Source organism: Nyctereutes procyonoides, unplaced genomic scaffold (assembly GCF_905146905.1).
Source record: "Nyctereutes procyonoides isolate TBG_1078 unplaced genomic scaffold, NYPRO_anot_genome, whole genome shotgun sequence".
NCBI classification, from domain to species: Eukaryota; Metazoa; Chordata; class Mammalia; order Carnivora; family Canidae; genus Nyctereutes; species Nyctereutes procyonoides.
Window position 1 is genome coordinate 119,823,611 of NW_026575125.1, and position 22,087 is coordinate 119,845,697.

General features: G+C 48.1%; 1 protein-coding gene across 1 annotated transcript in view; it reads right to left on the bottom strand.

The window, feature by feature from the left end:
• Positions 1–4,114: 4,114 nt before the first annotated feature.
• Positions 4,115–22,087, bottom strand: part of GAB3 (GRB2 associated binding protein 3) — a 79,904-nt gene continuing 61,931 nt past the window's right edge. The window contains exons 9-10 of the mRNA XM_055337436.1: positions 7,394–7,507; positions 4,115–6,791 (exon numbers count right to left, since the gene is read on the bottom strand). Coding sequence (XP_055193411.1) covers positions 6,675–6,791; positions 7,394–7,507 — 231 coding nt within the window. The 3' untranslated portion in view covers positions 4,115–6,674. The remainder of the gene's footprint in view (positions 6,792–7,393; positions 7,508–22,087) is intronic.

Consider the following 22,087-nt stretch of genomic DNA (forward strand, 5'->3'; position numbering starts at 1 on the left):
CCACGGCCCACGGCCCTAAACCGGCTCCACGCTCATCCCGAACCTGAGCAAAGGTCGTCACATTGGCCAGGAGAGAGCTTCTTGGCTGTGCCTTCAGCATTGCAGGTTTGGGGAGTCGGCCTGCAGTCTTCTCGGGGCCTTGAGTGCGCAGCCCCATGCAGCTCCGGCCTCCCGGTCACCTCCTGCAGGCCTTCCCAAAGCTCGTGGCCTCGCCCTACCTACCTGCGTGGCCGGCCCCCCACAGGCCCGCGCACAGGCAGTTGCTCTCCCACTGCTGTGTCCCTTCCACACCACTCACGACCTTCTCAAATAGAGAACATACAAAGCCGTTGTTGTCGTTTCCCGCCTCCCCCGTCTTGGGTCAGCGGTGCAGTAACTGCGATCACATCACAAACTGCCCCCAGACTTAGTGAATTCAACAACTGACTTCGCACACGCATCTCCCACCTGGGCAGTCGCCGGGGGTTAGGCTCACGGGTGCTCAATGTAGCTGCAGAAATCACCTCCGAGAGGCCTCAGTCACAGCCTGCGGGCCTCGGGCCTCCGTTCCTTTCCCTGTGGTGCAGGCTTCCTCATGGCCTGCTGGCTCGGTTCCAAGGGTGCAAGTCCCAAGAGCGCACCAAGCAGAAGCTGGACCACATGGCCTGACCAGCCTCGGACACCTGGTGCCTCCTCCTGCTGCCTCCCCCACTGTGTTCTCTGGGCGAAGGCACTCACCGCCCAGTTCCAGCCAGCTCTGGGGGTGGCGATGCGGACTCCATCACTCAGCGTGGAGTGGTTAGATTCTGGAGGAGCAAGTGGAGGGGGGATAGCTCTGCAACCGTGTGACCACGTTGCCAGAATTCAACGTTCTTCAGTTGGCTTCGCCAAAGCCTCAGCCGCGGATACTTGAAAAGTAGCAGAAGTGCACATTTCCTGGAGGGGTTTACCATGAGCCCCAGTGATGAATGGCATATCCAGAGAGTCATGGCACGATGTTGAGTTAAGGATCGGAGTCTTCACAGTCACCAAAATATTCTTCCTAGTGCAGCTGCATAGGAATGGGGGTGCAGTGGCCTTGACAATATTTATTTGTTCTTCCTCATTGATATTTTTAATGAAGCTTCTCATTACGAACGTATCCAAGGGTGAATCATAAAATTGGGTGGAGAGTCATTCACTGAGTTTTGGTGGATTTCATCCAATGAAATCAATCACCGAAGGCAGGAATTTCCCAATTATATTGGTCATATTCCTGGTCCATTGCATCCTAGCTGAAGCCTTAGCTGCTCCATGACATGAATGGACAAGAAGATCTTCCAGTTCAGTTGAATATGAAGATGACTAGACTATGGGCAGCAGCACGGCGTGGGATCTGTTTTCCTTGAGTGGGTCAACTTCTCACAAGTGAGATAAGGACCAAATGGGGGACTGCTAATGGAAAACTCAAATGGGCAGTGGTGTGACCATAAATAAACTAGGACTCTGGCGTGAAGTCGTCAGGAACCCACCAAGGAAACAAACAAACAACAAACAAAAAGTAGCAGAAGGAGAAGAGTCCAAGTGAGGGGGAAGATTTCTGCAAGATCGCACTGGGGAACTCTGGAATATAACTTCTACTTAGACTTTGTCCCAATATGAGGAAAGGGAGCGGAGATTTCAGAACGCGGCCCCTTGTGAGGGCCTCCCAGCTCCCTGCTATTACAGGTAGAGCAGCTCTGGCTATTGTCTGAGGGGTCTGCTCGGAGAGGGAATCCCAGGGGTGGGCCGTTGGAAGCAAGTGCACAACCACCAGAAAGGGGCACATCCAACAGTGAAACGGGTCCGGGAGGCTTTGGGCGCGGCCCCAACAGAGCCCAAGTCGGAAAAGCTTTCCTGTAGTTTCCTCTACTAGGTTTTATGGTCATGCTTCTTACAGCGACTTTTGAATTCTCCTGGAGCTTATTTATTTTCCTTCATGCCAACTGGTATTTTGAAGTATGCTTCACATGCAGTAAACGGTACAAATATGAAACTCACTGAAAAATCCGTGGATTTTTACATATGTATTCCTCCATATAACCACCCAGATTAAGATACGGAACATTTCTATCATTCCAGAAAGCTCTCTTCTGCCCCTTCTCAATCAATAATAATCTCCCCAGGGTGCCTGGGTGGCTCAGGTCAGTTGAGTGTCCGACTCTGGGTTTCAGCTCAGATCATGGGCTCTGGGTTGTGGGATCGAGCCTCTCACCAGGCTCTGCACTCAGCAGGGAGTCTGCTGGAGATTCCCTCTCTACATCTCCCTCTGCCCCTCCTCCCAATCACTCTCTCTCAAATAAATAAACAAATCTTTCCAAACATAAGCTCCCCAAAAGAGGTAGCCACTCTTCTGACTTGTCACCATAGTGGATGGAAATGAATTAAGTCTCAGATCGAAGAACCAAAAATTGAAATAATGTAAAATTTTCAGACAGATCCAAAACAAGTAGGTTGCGTTTTTTACATGAAGGCAAACAGTCTCATGCAGATAAAACTCATTGCAGCAGAGGCCTTGACGGCGCAAGAGACCAGAGCAGCTGTGGTGCAGAGCATGACAGGACCTGATACATACAGCAGAGGGCACACACCAAACCCGCTGTTCCGCCTTTCCCACTGGGGGCCGCCTGGAATCGATGGCTGCGCGTGATGGCAAAGTGGGGCAAGGGTCGTTATTGTCCACGGGGATCTCCATCCGATGACCCGGCACTCGTGACCGGAAGGCCCTCGTGTCCCCGAGGCTCTCCTCTGTCTTCTGTACCGTGAGTGAAGTGCTGTGTGTGTTGTGGGGAGGGTCTGCGTCTCGGTCCCATGTCTTCCTCTCCCAGTGGGGCCCGGGGGCCCGCCTGCACCAGAGCCACACTCCCTCGGTGGCGGAAAAGAAAACATAAATTTGTAAGGCACATGGCACCGTGTAGGGAGATGACAGCAATAAGAGCAATGTGAACTCAAGAGAAGGAGAATCAGGAGGCTAGAAACTTAGGGGGGGCTCTGGTTAAGGGGCCAGAGCACAGGGGCCTGGAGTGAGATTACCCTTCGTTCGGGTCAGGTTGCCCGGCCTCCGCTTTGCACGCGCGCCTCCCGGGCCGGCCCGCTCCTCTCTGGGTCAGGGGCTGGGCTGGGCTGGGCTGCGCTGGGGAAGAGCGTTCCCGAGCTCGGCCCCACACCTCCGGGGCCAATTTGGCGTGGCCTCTTCTCATCTCTGTGCCTTTGGCCTGTGTCCCCAGACCTGAGCCCCCACATCTTTGCTCGTCCCTGCCTGGCTTCCCGGCTTCGAGCGCCTGCTGCCCCGGGCCCCCGGAGCGAGGGCGGCGCAGGACACTCCGCTGCCGGGGACAGGCCGGCCGGGGGCTGTCGCTTTCCGAGGTCTAGTGACGAAGGTCGTGTTGTACGTGCTGCCAGGGAGGGGTACTGAGCTCCACTCGCGGTGAAGCAAAGAGGCGTGGAGACGGGCTCAGGCCGGGCAGGAGCAGGCGGCCCCGAGAGCTGCTCCGCTGCCGACCTGGCAAATGGCAGTGGGGTCCGCTTCCACACGCCGGGCTTCCTGTCTTTTTATTTTTAAGATTTTATTTATTTATTCATGAGATTCAGAGAGACAGAGAGGCAGAGACCCAGGCAGAGAAGCAGGCTCCACGCAGGGAGCCCGACGCGGGACTCGATCCCGGGACCCTGGGGTCACGCTCTGGGCCGAAGGCGGTGCTAAACCGCTGAGCCCGCGGACCGCCCCATACCGGGCTCTCAGGGGGTGCTCTGCATTTCCACCGAATGCACCGCTTCACACGAAGAAGAGAGAACTCGAGTGTCATTCCTCCGTATAAAACCTTTATTAATGCCAGAAAGGAAACAGTACAAAACATACTGGGTTTTGCAGATCAGCGTGATTCTCCGTACAAGGCCGGTCCTACCCGGGACGGAGGGGGCCCCGAGCGGACAAAGGCCACCGTCCAGTGGCTCCCTGCCCAGGAGGCACCTGGTGGCCTCTCCTGCGGGAGGACCCTGTGCCTTCGAGCTCCTCCCTCCCCAAGGAAAGTGCCATGCCCCAAGTTCCTGGGGGGCCTGGGGGACTTGCAGGCTTGAGACCCTTGGGTCCCCCCTTCGGCACGGCACAGCCCCGATCTGCAGGAACTCCCCAACAGGATGACATGGGAGGAAAAGCAAAAAGGGGCTCCAGAGACCCACGTGGGCTCGCCCCACCACCTCCCGGAGGCCGTGCCCCGCGCAGGGCACACAGCTGCCGTGAGCACTTGCCTCCCTCTGGTATCTGTGATCGTTCCCATTTTCAGTGCAGAGCCCCAAGCCTCAGGCCCTGGTCACACTCCTGGCCCCGTTACCCACGAGCCAGCTCCGCAGGGAAACAAGAGGCGAGCGGCCTCGCGTGCACGGCGGCCCCTTTCCCAGGGGCGCTCGCTGCCGTCAGCCCCCAACTGGCTGCCCTTCCCGGCCGCGAGGCGTCAGGCTCCTGGGGAACCTTCCATCGGCAGTCTTACCGAAGCAGGGCCTGTCGCAGGGCCTGTCACACACACCCTGGAAAGGAGGCTGAAGTCCTTTTTTTCTCACCCCTAATTAATTGCTCCCAGACAAGTCACACGGCTGCAGTGTGTATTGCTTCGTGCAGCCGACGCTTCCGGGGACTGTTTTGCAAAGAGGTTTGGGGGGTGGTCAACTGGATGCCACCTCACTACCGGTGTCATTTTAGCTGTACTTTCTTTCCTGATCTAGCTCCAGTCGAGTGTGGTGCTTGGCACTTGGGCATAGAATATTCCGGCATCAGCCTGTCAGGTAATCAAGAATATGAACACAGGTGCACCCCCCTCCCCCCGGAGGTTACTGTCTACGAGGTCCACCAGCCCCGGATTGTTGCCTGAGGCTCGGCTCTGTGACTCTTTGTAAGTCACACAGGGAAGAAGGCGGCTCCTTCCAGGCTCTGGCCTGTGCGTTGTGACGTGGAGCTGGCTGCAGGGTGCAGGGGCCCCTCTCATTTCTCTGTCCAGGCTCGTGGGGGACCCTTACATCATTTAAAGCATTCGACAACGTCCCCACACCCCACTTTCCTCCAGGAAGAAAATGCCGTCACCAGATCCCGCTGCTTTGCACATGAAAAGTACTTCTCTAACGGTCTGAAAAGCCAAGACTGGACTTGACTTACCCTTGGGGCACTTAGAAACCCTCAAGCCCCACAGCAAAGCCCACAGCTGCCCCGACTGGCCCTGGCTGTCACAGACCTGCCTGCCTGCTTAAGCCATCCTCCTACGCGACACACAGCCGGTCAGAATGGCAGGCCAGCATCTGCTTCCGTCCCAGTTGTTCGGATTTGCCTTCTGGATGCAGCTGCTCTGAAGACTCGAGAAGGCCCATTGAATAAAACCCCGTGCCCGACTGAGACTCTCATCTGGGTCCACTTGACCCCGGTGCCCCATCAAGGAAGGGGTGACGCGATGGCCTCACGACAAAGTGGGACCGTGTGCTCTCGGGGCTTAGGCAGCACTAAAGCGGAAGGGAAAAACCCGCCAGGAAACTGGGTCCAGCATAGGACAGCCAGGGACGATCCCCCTTCCCGAGGGGACAACAAACCTCTGTGAGCATCAGCCAGCTCACGGGGAGCCCGCTGCCGGGGCACCGCGGGATCCCAGGCCGGATGTCACGGTGATCGTTAAGAGCTATTCGTGACGGTACCTACGGATGGCGTTACTTCCCCATTCGAACACCGCACAGAGGGCCTGGCGGGACATGCAGCCGTGTCCAGTCAAAAAGCACCAGCTCGAAACCCTATGACAGGGAGAGGCGAGGAGTCCTCCGTGTCTGCACGCGTTGCTCGTGGCCCCAAGGCCGGCCGAAGCGATAGAGCTCGTGCAAATCGTCGTGCCGGCGGGCAGCGTGGCCAGCTCTGTCCCAGGCCTCCCCCCGGGGCTGGGCTCCGTGCGGGCCCCTGGGCGGCCTTGCCTCCTCTCATGCTCACTCGTCCTTTCTTCCCAGCGGGAGCCACCATCCCTGGCACGCCTCGCTTCCGGGCTCGTTCAGGCAAGAGGTGGCCGAGGCAGGCGCACGCGTGCCGGGAAGGGGCAGGCCCACCTGGCCGGGGTCACCTGCTATGCTCATCGCGGAGCCCAGCACTCCCTGCCGTCGCTTGAATTCTCTTTCTCTGGGGAGACAAATGACTGATGTGCCTGTTGGGGTCTCCGGCTTGCGTCTCCTCAGCCGCGATTTCGGGGGCCGGGACGAGACGTCTCCAGGAGCCGCGGTGCCAGGACCGTCCGTGGGCCAGGAGGTCAGGACACAGGTCAGAATCCGCAAGTGTGACACCCAAATGGTCCCGATGGCAAGACCGGCTCTCCTCTGCGCCCCGACGCTCCGCTGGACAGCTTCTCCACCGAACTCTGGGAACCCTACTCCCCCAGTCTCGTTTTTACTGTTCGGAGCGTGCCTAAGTGAACGGCCCGGTCCGGGGCGCGGTCCACGGCCGTGGGGGCACAGCCTGGGGGCTCCGGGCCCGTGTGGCCGGGGAGGGCCGCTCAGCGTGCACAAATGACCCTCTCTCCCAGCGGTTCTTGCCAAGCCCACGGAACCTGCAGGTTCTCCCCGGATCTTGACCCGGATCGACCCTCGGTGCGATTCTGGCAAAAGAGCCGTGAGGGCAGGGCCCGAGCCTCCGCGCCCCGATCCCGGCCCGAGCACACGCCTCACACTTTGGACTGCCTCTCGTCCGTCCACTCCTGCTTCGTGCTCTGCAGGGCTTGGGTCTTCTGCTCATCCACTTGGACGTAGTCGACTCTTTGCTCTTCCGCGAGGAGAAGTTTCTGAGGGGGGAGCACAGAAAGGGTTTCGTCACATTGAATCACGAATCAGGAAAACGTTGGCCCTTTTGTGGTAGGTTCCAGCGTTGTTAACCCTTTGGAGCCCCCGCCCCGGTCCCCCGGTCGCTCTCCGCAGAGGCGGACACCTCGGGTGTGTGTTTGGACAGCTCTGGTCCTGGGCTCCTCCAGCCCTGCTCGGGCCATCGGGCTCCTGTGACCCATACGACGGCAGTGGAAGGGACGCACGCCGTCAGAGAGGGAGGCCGGCAGCTCGTGCTTCTGGCACGAGGGCAGCGGGGCCCCGGATGGTGGGCGACGGGGACACAGCGGGCCGTGGCCCGAGCACAGCAGCCGAGGCCCGCGCTGCCGCCAGCCCCGAGGGCCTGGGGGCGGGGTCCTGACTGCAGAGCCCCCCAAGGCCGCCCAGGCCCTCTTTTGTCCCCGCGGGTCTCCCGCTGCGGACCAGGTGTTCTGGAACATCAGCCCAGGTTTGGGGAACGAAATTACAGGTGAAGGAGAAGTGGGAGCTCATTTGGCAAAAGGAAAGGGAAACGCGGGGGGGGGGGTGCCCTCCCGGGACGGCTCGGGCACGACGGACGGCCTACCTGCTGTACAGGGGCCGGGGAGGCTGAGTTGAAGTCCAGAGCTAAGTAGTCCAGGCTGAATTTCTTTGTCCACGTCAGAGCGCCACTGCCTAGGGGGTTGGCTGTCCCGTGATTCTGGAAGGCAACATCACAGGGCCCACGTTACGGCTGTGAGGCCGGGGGCAGGGGGGCGACTCGGGGCGCACCGCAGCCCCTGCCATCGGGTCGCAGCAGGCTGCTCTCGGGAGACCTCCGTGTCTGCGCGACAGCTGGCCCTTGAAACACGACATCGCCAGGGGGCCCCCCGCACAAAGTGAGCCCTTTGTCCCCCCCGGAAACACTGGGCCGAAATCTCCCGCGACAAGAATTTAAGGATCTGACGGGCCCAGGGCCTTAGAGACCAGATCCCCAGAAGATCAGTCACAGTTAAGCTCGAGTAAAGGCGTCCCAGGTGCACGCAAAGGCCCTTTATACAAGGCGGACGGTGCAACGTGGGCGACACACACCCGTGGGCCCAGCACTCGGCCCCAGAGGCCCCCGACCCGCGCCACGACCTCCGTCTCTCCTCACAAGACACTACGCGCCACGTGGACGGCCGCATTTCCCACGCTCTCTTTAAAGCTACACTTCGGACGGCGTGCAAGTGCCCGTGAATCACACGCTGCGGCTCTGGCGGTTTTGGCCTCAGATCACTAGCAGCGTGTTGCACAGACTGGGGGGACGTCGCCGGCCCAGTCGCACGCGTCACGCTCAGCCCTGCGGACGCTCCGGCCTGGGTCGGAAGTGCCGCCTCCGGGCCGGGTCTGTCCTGCACTCACCGAACGCCTTGTACCCGGGCTGTGGGTGATGCACTTGCACGCTCAGCAGGAGCGTATCCACCCCGTCCTGCCCTCCGTCCTGGCCTGCGCTTGCTTCTAGAACACTCCGTCGCGTGGGGACAGTGGTGTCCTGCTGTGGTTTGATCTTCACGCCCTTGGTAACTAATTGGCCATCCTTTTTTTTTCTTAAATATTTTATTCATCCACTCATGAAACAGAGAGAGAGAGAGAGAGAGAGAGAGAGAGAGGCAGAGACCCAGGCAGAGGGAGAGGCAGGCCCCACGCAGGGAGCCGGATGCAGGACTCGATCCTGGGACTCCCTGGGCCGAAGGCGGGCGCTAAACCGCTGGGCCCCCCGGGCTGCCCCAATGGGCCATCTTTCTGTACATTTAAGGGCCATCTCTTTTTTTTTCTCTCTTGTGACTTGTCTGTTCGGGCGTATTTCTGTTTTTATGATTTTCATGTTGAAGCGCCCGCATTTTTCTAGTCCCCCCCCCTTCCTCCTCATGCGTCCTGAGGAGCAATTGTTGGGGATGTGCGGGACACATGGCCCATCGCAGCCTACAGTTGCTCTTCCTTTTTCTGGTATTTTTAAAATGAAGAGCAGTTCCCACTTTTAAGGTAAGGCAGCGATCTTTTCCTGAGTGGCTTGTTTTTGTGTCTTAAGGAATCCTTCCTATGCTGCGCTCGGAACTTGTGGCCCCATTATTTTCTCTTAGAATTACAAAGTTTTGCCCTACTTGACGGGATGAGCACTGGGTGTTATTCTGTATGTTGGCAAATTGAACACCAGTAAAAAATAAATTTATTAAAATAAATAAATAAATAAAGTTTTGCCGTTCACATGGAAGTAGTGATCTAGCCTGAGCTGGCTGTAACCCATGGTGGCGAATTAGGGATACACTCCATTCCTTTTTTTGTTTTTACCCCACATGGATGCCATCCTTTCTTCTCTGAGGCAAGGTCACCTAAGTTCCGACACGTGAGATGATGTTGAGCTCTATCAGATACTTGTCCTGCATCTAATGAGATAATCACATCTTTTTCTCCTTTGATATGTTAATGTGCTTGATGGACTTAATAGATCCTTTTAATTAATAGCTGTTATAGCTCATCTCTCAGAAAACAGTAAGGGGTGCACCTGTGCCGAACACAAGGTGTGGAAGTCTGAATCCCTGTATTGTACTCCAGAGACTACATAACACTGGACGCTGGACACTAACTAACTGGAATTAAAATAAAAGCTTTTTTAAAAAAGGTAATAATAGATTTTTAAAAGACATTTCCCCTTCCGGCATAGCTATTGTTTCCTCTGATCGGTTTTGGTCGCCTTCATGCCAGAGCTTTCCTGAAAGGTCTGATGAAATCATTGGCGCTCTGGTCATATTTAAGAATCAAAGCCCCCCCCCCCGCCAAAAAAAAAAGAGTCAGAGACCCAGAAGTTGAGTGGAAGCTTTGAGTACATTGCTGGTGCTGGTCAACTGTGGGGTTCGCTGCAGGGGATTCCACTGGATGCTTTTCTCGGGTGACGCTCCATGTCGGGAACTCGGGCTTCCTCGGGCTGCTCAAACAGCCCAGAGAACTATCTTCCAATCTTCGGGACTCTTTTGGAAAGATCTGATCATCCCCATTGTGGAGAAGAAGGGCTGGGGAACAGGTTCAGGAATGGTTCTCGTGTCCATCCCACGTATCGACCTAGTCACCGCGTGTTTGCTCTACCGTTCTTGGTCCAATGGATCCAATGTCCCCCGTCGGCAGCTCAGAGAAGCCTCGTTTCACTCCGTCGAGACTACACTTCAGCTTTTCTGCAGAGATGGGAAGTCACTGTGGCTCACCTCCATGCAGCGAGGGAGGGGCACCTGGAGATTTGCCTGCTGCTCAGGTGGACTTTGGCCCACTACCCCTTCGTTACCTTTCCCTCCAGCCCTGCTTCCAGAACTTTGTGCCATGGGCAATTCCTGAATCTTCTGGGCATTCTGTAGTATATTTGGCCTTCCCCACCTGCCTCCCCATCGTCCCCCATGTATTCAGGACTGAACTTTCTTGGGTTTGGTAAGTCATTCACCACATATCCATCTGTTTTCCAGTCCCCAGTCCCCAATGTCACTGCTGTTATCTTCCTGGAGTCTCACACCCTTGTGGGTTTGCACCTTTAACAAATCCCTTTAGTGACATTTTCCAGGATGTTTTGGGATGGAAGGAAAAAAATCAAAGCCTGTGGTCAACCCACCATCTTTACGGAGATGTCCACGAACAGATTCTGAGATGTTAAACCCAGTTTGTATACCTGGGAGAAATCCACCTTGCTCGTGGACATTCTCAGCTCCTTCATCGTGCTGGACTTAGTTTGCTCAAATCTTCGGGGCTGCTTTTCTAACCACTCGATTGAGCTATCATTCCAGACCATACAATCCTCCCATTTAAAGCAGACAATGCAGTGGTGCTTAGTATAAGCCCATATTTGTGCAATCGCTGTCTCAGTTAATTTTAGATCCTCTTCATCACCCCAAAAAGAAATCCGATACCCCTTAGCCATCACCCCCAGGCTCACCATCTCCCCAAGTGCTACGCAACCACCACTAATCTGTTCTTTGTGTTTATAGATTTGCTATTCCAGACATTCCATACAAATGCAATTGTACAGTATGTGGTCTTTTGAGATGACTGGCTTCTTTCACTCAGCATACTGTTTCCGGGGTTCACCACTGTTGCTTCATTGCGTGGCTGGATAGCATTCCACTGTGCGGCTATACCCCAATTTGTTCATCCAGTCCATAGCCAATGAACATTTGGGCTATTTTCATTTTTGGCTGTTAAGAAAGTGCTGCTATGAACATCTGTGCACAAATTTTGGTTGGACATATTCTTTAGGATATTTTAACCCGTGTGAATGAGTAAAACTGGTCTACAATTTTGTACTTACGTTATTGCTATGTGTTTTGGTATCAAGTTATTTTAGCCTTATGAAATAAAGTGGGTAATATTTCCTCTTTCTCCATCCCCTGGAGGCATTTATAGACGATTGCAACGATCTCTTCCTTTTGGTAGAAAGTGTACAGTTGTTTGGGCTTCATGATCCTTTGAAGTACAATTTTCCCTACTGATTCAGTTTCTCCTCTGATAGTTATATATTCACTCAGGTTTTCTAGTTCTACTTGAATGTATTTTGGGGTAATATTTTCTGATAATTTGCTTATTTTCACCAAAGTTGTCAAATTCGCTGGCGTGGAGTTATTCATAATATTCTCTTATGCCATCAATCTCTGGCATATTTGCAATTATTACCTCCTTTAAATTGTTAATATTGTTTATTTGTATCCATTTGCTTTGTCTTTATTGGTTATGCTCAATTTTAGGCTTCAAAGCCAATTAGGTGAGTGTTGATGCTCTCTAGTTTTGTTGTTTATTTTGTTCATTTCTGTTCTCACCTTTATTCATTTTCCCCTTGTGGGACTTATTTTTTCAAATTTTTATTATGAAAAATTTCTAAGAATCATCCAGACTGAAGAAAATATACTGTAAACACCTGTAACCTCACCATTTACATTCTATCACTAACATCTGACTACACTAAATTGCTCATGAGTCTAAGGGTTGGTATCTTTCATGAATCATGAGAAACTCTGCCAATTATCCCTTTGTATATTGCTTATCTATTTTTTTGACCTTCTCATACTATCTTCCATGTCTCAAATTTCTCTACGCTGTTATCTCCTTGTCCTGATTTACTAATAATTTCTCCACAACGATCTTCCAGTTCACTAAATCCCTCCTTGGGTTTAATCTGAGTTTCAATTTCATCCCAATCTTTATTTTTAGAAATTCTAAATGGTCTTTTCTAATATCCCTGGTCATTTTTTATTTTTATTTTTTTAAAGATTTTATTTATTAATTCATGAGAGACACAGAGAGAGAGAGAGCGAGGCAGAGACACAGGCAGAGGGAGAAGCAGGCTCCATGCAGGGAGCCCGATGTGGGACTTGATCCCAGGTCTCTAGGATCACGACCGGGGCCGAAGGCAGATGCTAAACCACTGAGCCACCCAGGGATCCCATGCCTGGTCATTTTTTAATACTATCTTGTTACTCAGTCCAACTTAACTCATCTTATTTCCTTAAGTATATCAAACATAATTATTTTATATTCAAAATCCAGTATTTCCAATAATGGCTTACTTCTATATTTGATTCTTTTGTTTGTAATTTGTATCAATTCCTTGGCATTTTTGGTCCTAGAGATTCTCCTTCCTTTCTTGCCAGTTGAGTTTTGCTTTTTAAAAATATGTTCTCTATCATTTTAAGATATTTTATGTGGTGGTATGTGGTTTTCATGGCAGCTTGCCTACTGAAGTGCCCCATCAAATTTTTAAAAAATAGAACAAATGTAATTCCACTTCCTCTTTTTCAAGATTGTATTTTTAAGTAATCTTTACACCTTACATGGGATTCAAATTCAAAACTCCAAGATCAAGAGCTGCATGCTCTACTGACTGAGCCAGTGAGGCATCCCAATGTAGTTCCACTTCTAATGTTGGATTATAATTTTGACTACCCTTTCTGCAAAGAACAGTATTTCATTTTTGGTAGAATTTGATGAATTGTTTCTAAAATTTGTATGGGAAAAGAAAGGACCAAAAATAGCCAAATAAACCTTAAGGAAGATAAACAAAGCAGGAAGACTTATCTTCCTAGGTATCGAGACTTATCAAGCTACAGTAACTAGCATAGGTTGGTATTGTCCAAAGACAGATACGTAGACCAATGGAACAGGTTTGAGAGTCCATAAAAAGACCCTTACATACATGGCAAAGATGGCACTGTAGAATAGTGGCAGAGCACAGTAATTTTAAATAAATGGTGCCAGGTCAATTAGAGAAACCTATCGAGGGAAAATGAAACCTGACTCCTACCTCAAATCATACACAAAAGTTAATTCCAGGTGTAATGCAGACCTAATTGTGAAAGGTACAACTATAAAGCTTCTGGGCAAATAACTAAAATTCACCCAATATTATGTAGATCATGTTAATGGTCCTGCAACTATTTAAGAAATTGAAGTCACCCAGAAGGCTTCACTGATGAATCTACCAAAAAACTTAAAGAATAAATAACACTAATTGTACACAATCTGTTCCAGACAGTAGAAGAGGAGAGAACACTTCTTGAGGATCCCAGCATTACCTGGATAACAAAACAAGACAAAGACACTATGAAAAACCTGCAGATCAACATCCATCAAATGACCATAGATACAAAATCCTCAACAAAATGTTAGCAAATCAAATCCAGCAATACATAAAAAGAATACTCCACCATAACCAAATGGGATTTATTCAGTGAATACAAGAGTAATTCAATATCCAAAAATAAACCACGATAGTCCACAATATTTACAGCCTAAAGAAGAAAACTAAATGATCATATCAATGAATGCAGAAAAGCACTTGATAAAATTCACCATCCATTCCTGATTAAAAAAAAAATCTCAGAAAACTAAGAATAGAAGGGAACTTCCTTAACCAGATAAAGGACATCTATAAGATACCTACAGCTAATGTCACACTCAATAGTGAAAGACTAAATGATTTCCCTCTGAAATGGAGACAAAGAGATTCATCTCACCACACGTACAATTCAACATTGTACTAAAAGCATTAGGCTGGTGACAATGCAAGTAAGAGAATGAAGGAGCATACAGATTGAAGAGGAAGGAATAAAGCACTGTATGGACAGAGGAGATGATCATGTAAACAGAAAAATCCCAGGGAATCCAAAGAAAATAAACCTCCCATATTTAACAAGTGTAGTTAGCAAGGTCACAGGACACAAGGCCAACACACAAAAAACAATCATATTTGTATATGCTGCCAACGGACAACTGAAAGCTGAAATTACAAAAATGCCATTTACAATAGCTCCAAAAAGTGAAACACACAGGTAGAAATCTAATAAAATATAACACCTATATTTTAAAATTATAAAATTCTGAGGAAAGAAGGAAAGAAAATCTGAATAAATGGAGAGACATACCATATTCATGAATTAGAAGACTCAGCATAGTAAAGGTGTCAATTCTCTTCAAATTGATTCATAGATTTAACACAGTTCCAATCAAAATCACCTCAGGATATTTTGTCAGATAATGACAAGTGTGTTCCAAAATTTATATGGAAAGACAAAGGAGCAGAGTAACAAAAAAATTGTTTTTCAAACAAGAATGATATTGGAGGGGTGCCTGGGTGGCTCAGTAGGTTAAGTGTCTGCCTTTGGCTTAGGTCATGACCCCAGGGTCCTCGGATGGAGCCCCACATTGGGCTCCCTGCTCAGCAGGGAGTCAGCTTCCCCCCCTGCCCCTCTCCCTGCTCATGCTCCCTTTTACTCTCTCTCTCCCTCTCTCTCAAAGAAATAAAATCTTTTAAAAAATGAGATTGAAGAAAATATGCTTCCCATTTTAAGATTACTGTAAAGCTACAGTAATCAAGACTGCGGTATAGATGAAATGATAGACACAGAGATCAATGGAGCAGAATATAAAGATTACAAAAGGGATCCCTGGGTGGCGCAGCGGTTTGGCACCTGCCTTTGGCCCAGGGCGCGATCCTGGAGACCCGGGATAGAGTCCCGCGTCGGGCTCCCGGTGCATGGAGCCTGCTTCTCCCTCTGCCTGTGTCTCTGCCTCTCTCTCCCTCTCTGTGTGACTATCATAAATAAATAAAAAATTTTTAAAAAATAAAAATAAAAAAATAAAGATTACAAAAATATACCCAAATGACGTTTTACAAAAGTACAAAGGGAATTTAACGATGAAGACTGTCCTGTCAAAAAATGGTACTGGAATATTCAGACATCCATATGTAAGAAAATCATCCTCAACACCATCTCATACCTTATATAAAAAGCAATTCAAAATGGATCACAGACCTTATATAAAACCTAAAAACAGGGAAGCCTGAGTGGCTCACCGGTTGAGCATCTGCCTCTGGCTCAGATCATGATCCCGGGATCAGGGATCGAGTCTCACATTGGGCTTTTTGCATGGAGCCTGCTTTTCTCTCTCTCTCTCTCTCTCTCTCTTTCTCTCTCTCTCTCTCTCTCTTTCTGTGTCTCTCATGAATAAATGAATAAAATCTTAAAAAAAAAAAAAAAACCCTAAGGACAGCCCGGGTGGCTCAGCGGTTTAGCACCACCTTCAGCCCAGGGCATGATCCGGGAGACCCGGGATCGAGTCCCACATCGGGCTCCCTGCATGGAGCATGCTTCTCCCTCTGCCTGTGACTCTGCCTCTCTCTCTGTGTCTGTCATGAATAAATAAATAAAATTTTTTTAAATAATAAAATAAAATCAAAATTTAAAAAACCCTAAAAACATGCATATTTTTAGAAGAAAACATGAGAAAATCCTAATGACCTAGGAGGGTTAGGCAAATAGTTGAACATGATAATAATCCATGAATGAAAAAAGTCAATAAATTGGGCTTAATCAATAGGCAGTCATGTCTCTGCCACTGGCTGGACCAACATTTTTCTAGATACGTCTCCTGAGGTAAGGGGAATAAAAACAAATATGAACTATTGGGACTACATCAAAATACAAATCTGCACAGAGAAAGATACCATCAACAGAGTTTAAAGGCAGGCTACGGAATGGGAGAAGGTATTTGTAAAATACAGAAAGAACTTCTTATACAACTCAACATCCAAAAACCAAATAATCCAATTTTAAAAATGGCTACAAGACATAACAGATGTTTCTCCAAAGAAGACATCCAGATGGCCACCAGACACATGAAAAGATGCTCAATGCCACTCATCATCAGGGAAATGAAAATCAAAGCTACAATGAGGTATCACACCTCACACCTTCAGAATGCCTAGAATCAAAAACACAAGACAGGGATGCTTGGCTGGCTCAGTCGGTAAAGCACGTGACTCTTGATCTCAGGGTTGTAGGTCTAAAGCCCATGTTGGGACTTACTTAAAAACAAACAAACACAAGAAACAACAGGTGTTGACGAGGATGTGGAGAAAAAGAAACCCTCTTGTACTGTTGGTTGGAATGCAAGCTGGTGCAGCCACTCTAGGAAACAGTATGGAGGGTCCTCAAGAAGCTAAACATAGAACTCCCCTACGATCCAGTAACTGCATGACTGGGTATTTCCCCAGAAAATACAAAAACACTAATTCAAGGGATACCTGCACCCCAATGTTTACAGCAACATTATCAACAACAGCCAAATCATAGAAGTAGCCCAAGGGTCCATCGACTAATGAATGGCTAAAGATGTGGTGTATATGCACACACACACACACACACACACACACACACACTGGAATATTACTCAGCCATAAAAAAGATTGAAATCTTGCCATTTGCAACAACATGGATGGAGTTAGAGGGTATAATGCTAAGCGAAGTAAGTCAGTCAGAGAAAGACAAATACCATATGATTTCACCCATATGTGGATTTTAAGAAACAAAACAAATGAGCAAAGGGAAAAAAAGAGAGAGGCAAAACAAGAAACAGACTCTTAACTATAGAAAACACACTGATGGTCACCAGAGGGGAAGGGGTGGGGAGAGGGGGAAACAAGTGATGGGGATGAAGAAGCGCGCTTGGGATGAGCACGAGGTGTTGTAGGGAAGTGTTGAATCACTATACCGTATACCTGAAACCAATATAACACTGTATGTTAACTATACTGGAATAAAAATAAAAACAAACAAATGTGGCTTAATCAAATGTAAAATCTTTGCTCTGCAGAAGAGAATGAAATGACAAGCTCCAGACTCAAAAGAAAATATCTCCAAGTCACATATCCATCAGATGATTTGTACACAGAATATGTAAAGAGCTGTCAAAACCCAGTGTGAGAGTGTCTCATGGTTTTTCTCCCTGATGACTTCCCCATTCGGTCTTCCCTCCCTTCCGCTAGGATCCTCCATGCTGTTTCTTATATTCCACATACGAGTGAAACTATATAATTATTTTTCTCTGATCGACTTATTTCACTCAGCATGCTGGAGGGGAGGGGTGTGGGGGGATAGGATAGCTGGGTGATGGGCATTAAGGAGGACATGTGATGTGATGAGCACTGGATGTTCTACATAACTGATAAATTACTGAACTCCACCTCTGAAACTAAGTATGTACTATATGTTGGCTAATAGAGGGGTGGTGGAAGGGGAGGAGGGCGGGGGGTGGGGGCGAATGGGTGACGGGCACTGAGGGGGGCACTTGACGGGATGAGCACAGGGTGTTATTCTGCAAGTTGGCAAATTGAACACCAATAAAAAATAAATTTATTATAAAAAAATAAAAAATAAAGAAATTTAAACCAGAAAGAAAAAGAATTTAAATTAAGAAGTAAAAAAACAAACAACCCAATTAACTTGTTCCTGATCTTGAGGGTCTTTTATAGATTTTGTGTGGGCAAAAGTTTTTATTCTCTAAGTTTTCATTTCTCTGGGGCAGTGATTCTCTGCTGGGGATGATTTAGCCCAATTAAAACTCGGACAAAAGGATCCAACAGATACTTGACCAAAGAAGACACATAAATGGCAAACAAGCAGACAAAAATAAGTCAGACATCATTTGCCATTAGGGAAATATATGTTAAAAACTACAATGAAAAAAAACTACAATGAGATATCACTTCCTACATGTTAGAATGTCTAAATTCAAAAAATAAACACAGAGCAGCCCGGGGGGGGGGGGGGGGGCTCGGCGGTTTAGCGCTGCCTTCAGCCCATGGTGTGATCCTGGAGACCGGGGATCGAGTCCCATGTCGGGCTCCTGGAATGGGACCTGCTTCTCCCTCTGCCTGTGTCTCTGCCTCTCTCTCTCTCTCTGTCTCTCATGAATGAATAAATAAAATCTTAAAAAAAAAAACCTGCAGTACGAAGTATGCTCCAGTAGAGCCACTAAAACTCATAGTTTTTTTTAATTTTTATTTATTTATGATAGTCACAGAGAGAGAGAGAGAGGAGAGAGAGAGGCAGAGACACAGGCAGAGGGAGAAGCAGGCTCCATGCACCAGGAGCCCGACGTGGGATTCGATCCCGGGTCTCCAGGATCGCGCCCTGAGCCAAAGGCAGGCGCCAAACCGCTGCGCCACCCAGGGTTCCCAAACTCTCATAAATAGTTGTTGGGGGTACAAAATGGTGCAGCCAGTATGGAAAAGCTTTTGGCAGTATCTTGTAAAGTTAAACATACAATTGACGACCCAGTTAAACGTGGCTGACAACCCAGCAATCTCACTTCCAGGTATTTACCCTAGAGGAGGACGTTTCAACAGTGGCATTATTGACTTTTGGGGTCAGATAATTCTTGGTCGTGGGGAGCTGTCCTATGTACTGTAGGATGTGTAGCATCATCCTGGGGCTCTTTCTGCTCAAATGCCAGCACCACAAACCCCTGTGCCAGGTCGTGCCAAGCAAAAATGTCTCTAGACCTTGTCAAATGTCCCTTATGGAGCTAAATCATCCCCAGCAGAGAATCACTGCCTCAGACAAATGAAAACTTAGAGAATAAAAACTTATGCCCACACAAAATCTATAAAAGACCCTCAAGATCATGAACAAGACATGGCAGCCTACTTTTGCAACTTCTATTCAACGACGTATTGGAAGCTCTAGCTATATATAGCAGTTAGAAAAAATAACAGATAAGAAGGCAGCCAAATAGGGACAACTGGGTGGCTCAGCGGTTGAGCGTCTGCCTTTGGCTCAGAGCTTGATCCCAGTCAAGTCCACATCGGGCTCCCTGCATGGACCCTGCTTCTCCCTCTGCCTGTGTCTCTGCCTCTCTGTGTGTTTCTCATGAATAAATAAATAAAATCTTTAAAATAAAAAATAAAAAAAGGAAGGCAGCCAAATTGGAAAAGAATAAGGAAAAGAATTCTGTGCGTTGACAACATGGTCTTATATGTAGAAAACTCTAAAGACGTTATGCAAAAAATTAATAACAAACAAAAAATAAACACATTCAGCAAGGTTGCAGGATACAAAAATCACACCCAAAATTCAGTTGCATTTCTTTACCCTAACTGAACCATCTGAGAAAAGGAAATCAAGAAAACGGTATCATTTACAATAGCATCAAAAAGATTGAAGTGTTTGGGAATAAATTTAACCAAAGGCTTGTAACGACAACTATAAAACATTGCCAAAAGAAAGCAAAGCAGATGTAAATAAATGGAAAGACGTTTCCATTTATGTTCATGGGTTGGAAAACTTCATATTGTTGAGATTACAGCATTACGCAAGGCAACCTGCAGATTCAATGCATTCCTTGTGAAAACCCCAATGGCAAAAAAAAAAAAAAATCCCAATGGCATTTTTGGCAGAAATAGAAAGATCCATCTGAAAACCCTTGGAATCTCAAAGAACCCTGGACATCCAACTCAATCTTGAAAAAGATCAAAGTTAAAAAAAAAAAAAAGATCAAAGTTGGAGGATTCACACTTTCTGATTTCAAGACTTACTGTAAAGCTACTGTAAATCAAAGCAGTGTGATACTGGAGCGAGGATAGACATAGAAGCCAATGGGCCCAGAAATAACTTTCACATAAACAGTCCATTGACTTTCAGTGAGGGTGCCAAGACCACTCAGTTGGGAAAGGGCAGTTTTTTCAACAAGTTATGCTGGGAAAACTGGATATTCACATGCAAAAGAATGAAGTTGGATCCTAACCTTAGACCGCACATAAAAATGAACTCAGTAAGGATTAAAGACCTCAACACAAGAGCTAAAAGTATAAAACTCTTAGAAGAAAATATGAGAGAAAACTTCATAACATAGGATTTGGCAATGATTATATGACGTCAAAAGCAGAGTCAAAAGAAGAAAAAAAAGAAATTCGACTTCATCAAAATTTAAATGTTCTGTACATCAAAAGGCACTACCAAGAGAGTGAAATGACAGCCCACACAGTGGGAGAAAATATTTGCAAGTCATGATCTGATAAGGAGTCACTATCATCATATATTTTTTTAAACTTTAAGATTTATTTATTCATGAAAGACACAGAGAGAGAAAGAGGCAGAGACACAGGCAGAGGGAGCAGCAGGCTCCATGCAGGGGGCCCGATGCGGGACTCGATCCCAGGACCCCGGGGTCACGCCCTGGGCTGCAAGCGGCGCTAAACTGCTGAGCCACCCCGGCTGCCCTATCATCATATATATATTTTTTTCATCATATACTTTTGAAAAAACCTGTACCACACCACCACAACAACAACAAAAACAACCTAATTCAAAAATGGGTAAAGACTTGACCAGACATTTCTCCAAAGATCCACAAATGGCCAATAAGCACATGAAAAGATGCCTAACATCATTGGTCATCAAAGAAATGCAAACAAAAGCCACCATGAGATGCCACCTCACACCCAGGAGGAGGCCTAGAATTAAAACCAAACCAATGGAAAACACTAAGCACTGGTGAGGATGTAGAGAAATCAGAAGCTTTTGCACCTCCTGGTGGAAATGCGAAATGGTTTGGCTGCTGTGAAAAACACTTTGGTGGTTCCTCGAAAAGTCAAGCTTAGGTGATTGTGCGATGCAGCAGTTCCACCTGTCGGTATGTACCCAGAAGAACTGAAAGACCCCGACACCTGTCCACCCGTGTTCCCGGCAGCAGAACTCACGACAGCCAACCGGCAGGAACAAGCCGAATGGCCATCAACAGATGAGCGGGTAAGCGAAACGTGGTCTCTCCAGCAGTGGAGTATTAGCTTTAGAAATGAATGAAACGTGGAGACACGCCACAGTATGAATGAGCACCGAAGCCGCTCTGCTGCGTGAAAGGAGGCAGACGCAAAAGGACAGGGGTCCTATGATGCCACTTCTGTGACGCACCGAGACCAAGCATATTCACAAAGCCTGAAAGTGCAGCAGAGGTCACCAGGGGCTTGGTGGAGAGGGTCGAGGGAGTTATTATGCGACGGGTACACAGTTTTTGTTTGCGATGATGGGAAAGTTCTGGAAACAGATAGTGGTGATGGCTGCACATCACTGGGACATAGTTTAATGCCACTGAGTTCTACAGCTAAAAACGGTTAAGATGGAACATTTTATGTTCCGTATATGTCACTTTAGTAAAAGACATAAAAAAAAATCCGCGGGGAGTGGGGGTGAATGGGTGACGGGCACTGATGGGGGCACTTGACGGGATGAGCACTGGGTGTTATTCTGTATGTTGGCAAATTGAACACCAATAAAAAATAAATTTATTATAAAAAAAAAAATAAATAAATAAATACTGTCGAAAATATAAATAAATAAATAAATAAATAAATAAATAAATAAATAAATAAATAAATAAATAAATACTGGGAAAAAAAATCTGGGCACCTGGGTGCCTCAGTGGGTGAAGCATCTGCCTTTGGCTCAGGTCACAACGACACAAGCACCAGGCTCCCCGCTTGGTGGGGAACCCGCTTCTCTCTCTCCTCCCTGCCTGCCACTCCCCCTGCTTCCGCGCTCTGTGTGCGTCAAATACAGAAATAAAATCTTGAACAAATCTGTAAAAGCACATTGCTGGGCACGTGGCCGGCTCAGTCAGTAGAGCATGTGACTCCGGGTGTCAGGGTTCAAGCCCCGTGGTGGGCAGGGAGCTTCCTTAAGATGAAACAAATGAAAAGAATGTTTATAACAATTCTATTCCTAAGTGCCAAAGAACTCGACACGATCCAAATGTCCTTCAATGGTAAGTAGATCAACTGTGACACATCCACACGCTTGAACAGTCAGAAAGGGCTACTGATGCGACTTGGGTGAACCTCGGAGACATAATACTGGGCCAAAGAAACCCGTCTCAAAAGGTGGCATACTGTGTGATCCCACTGATGCGGCATCTCGAAAGGACAAAGCTAGACTGGTGAAGGAGACACCAGTGG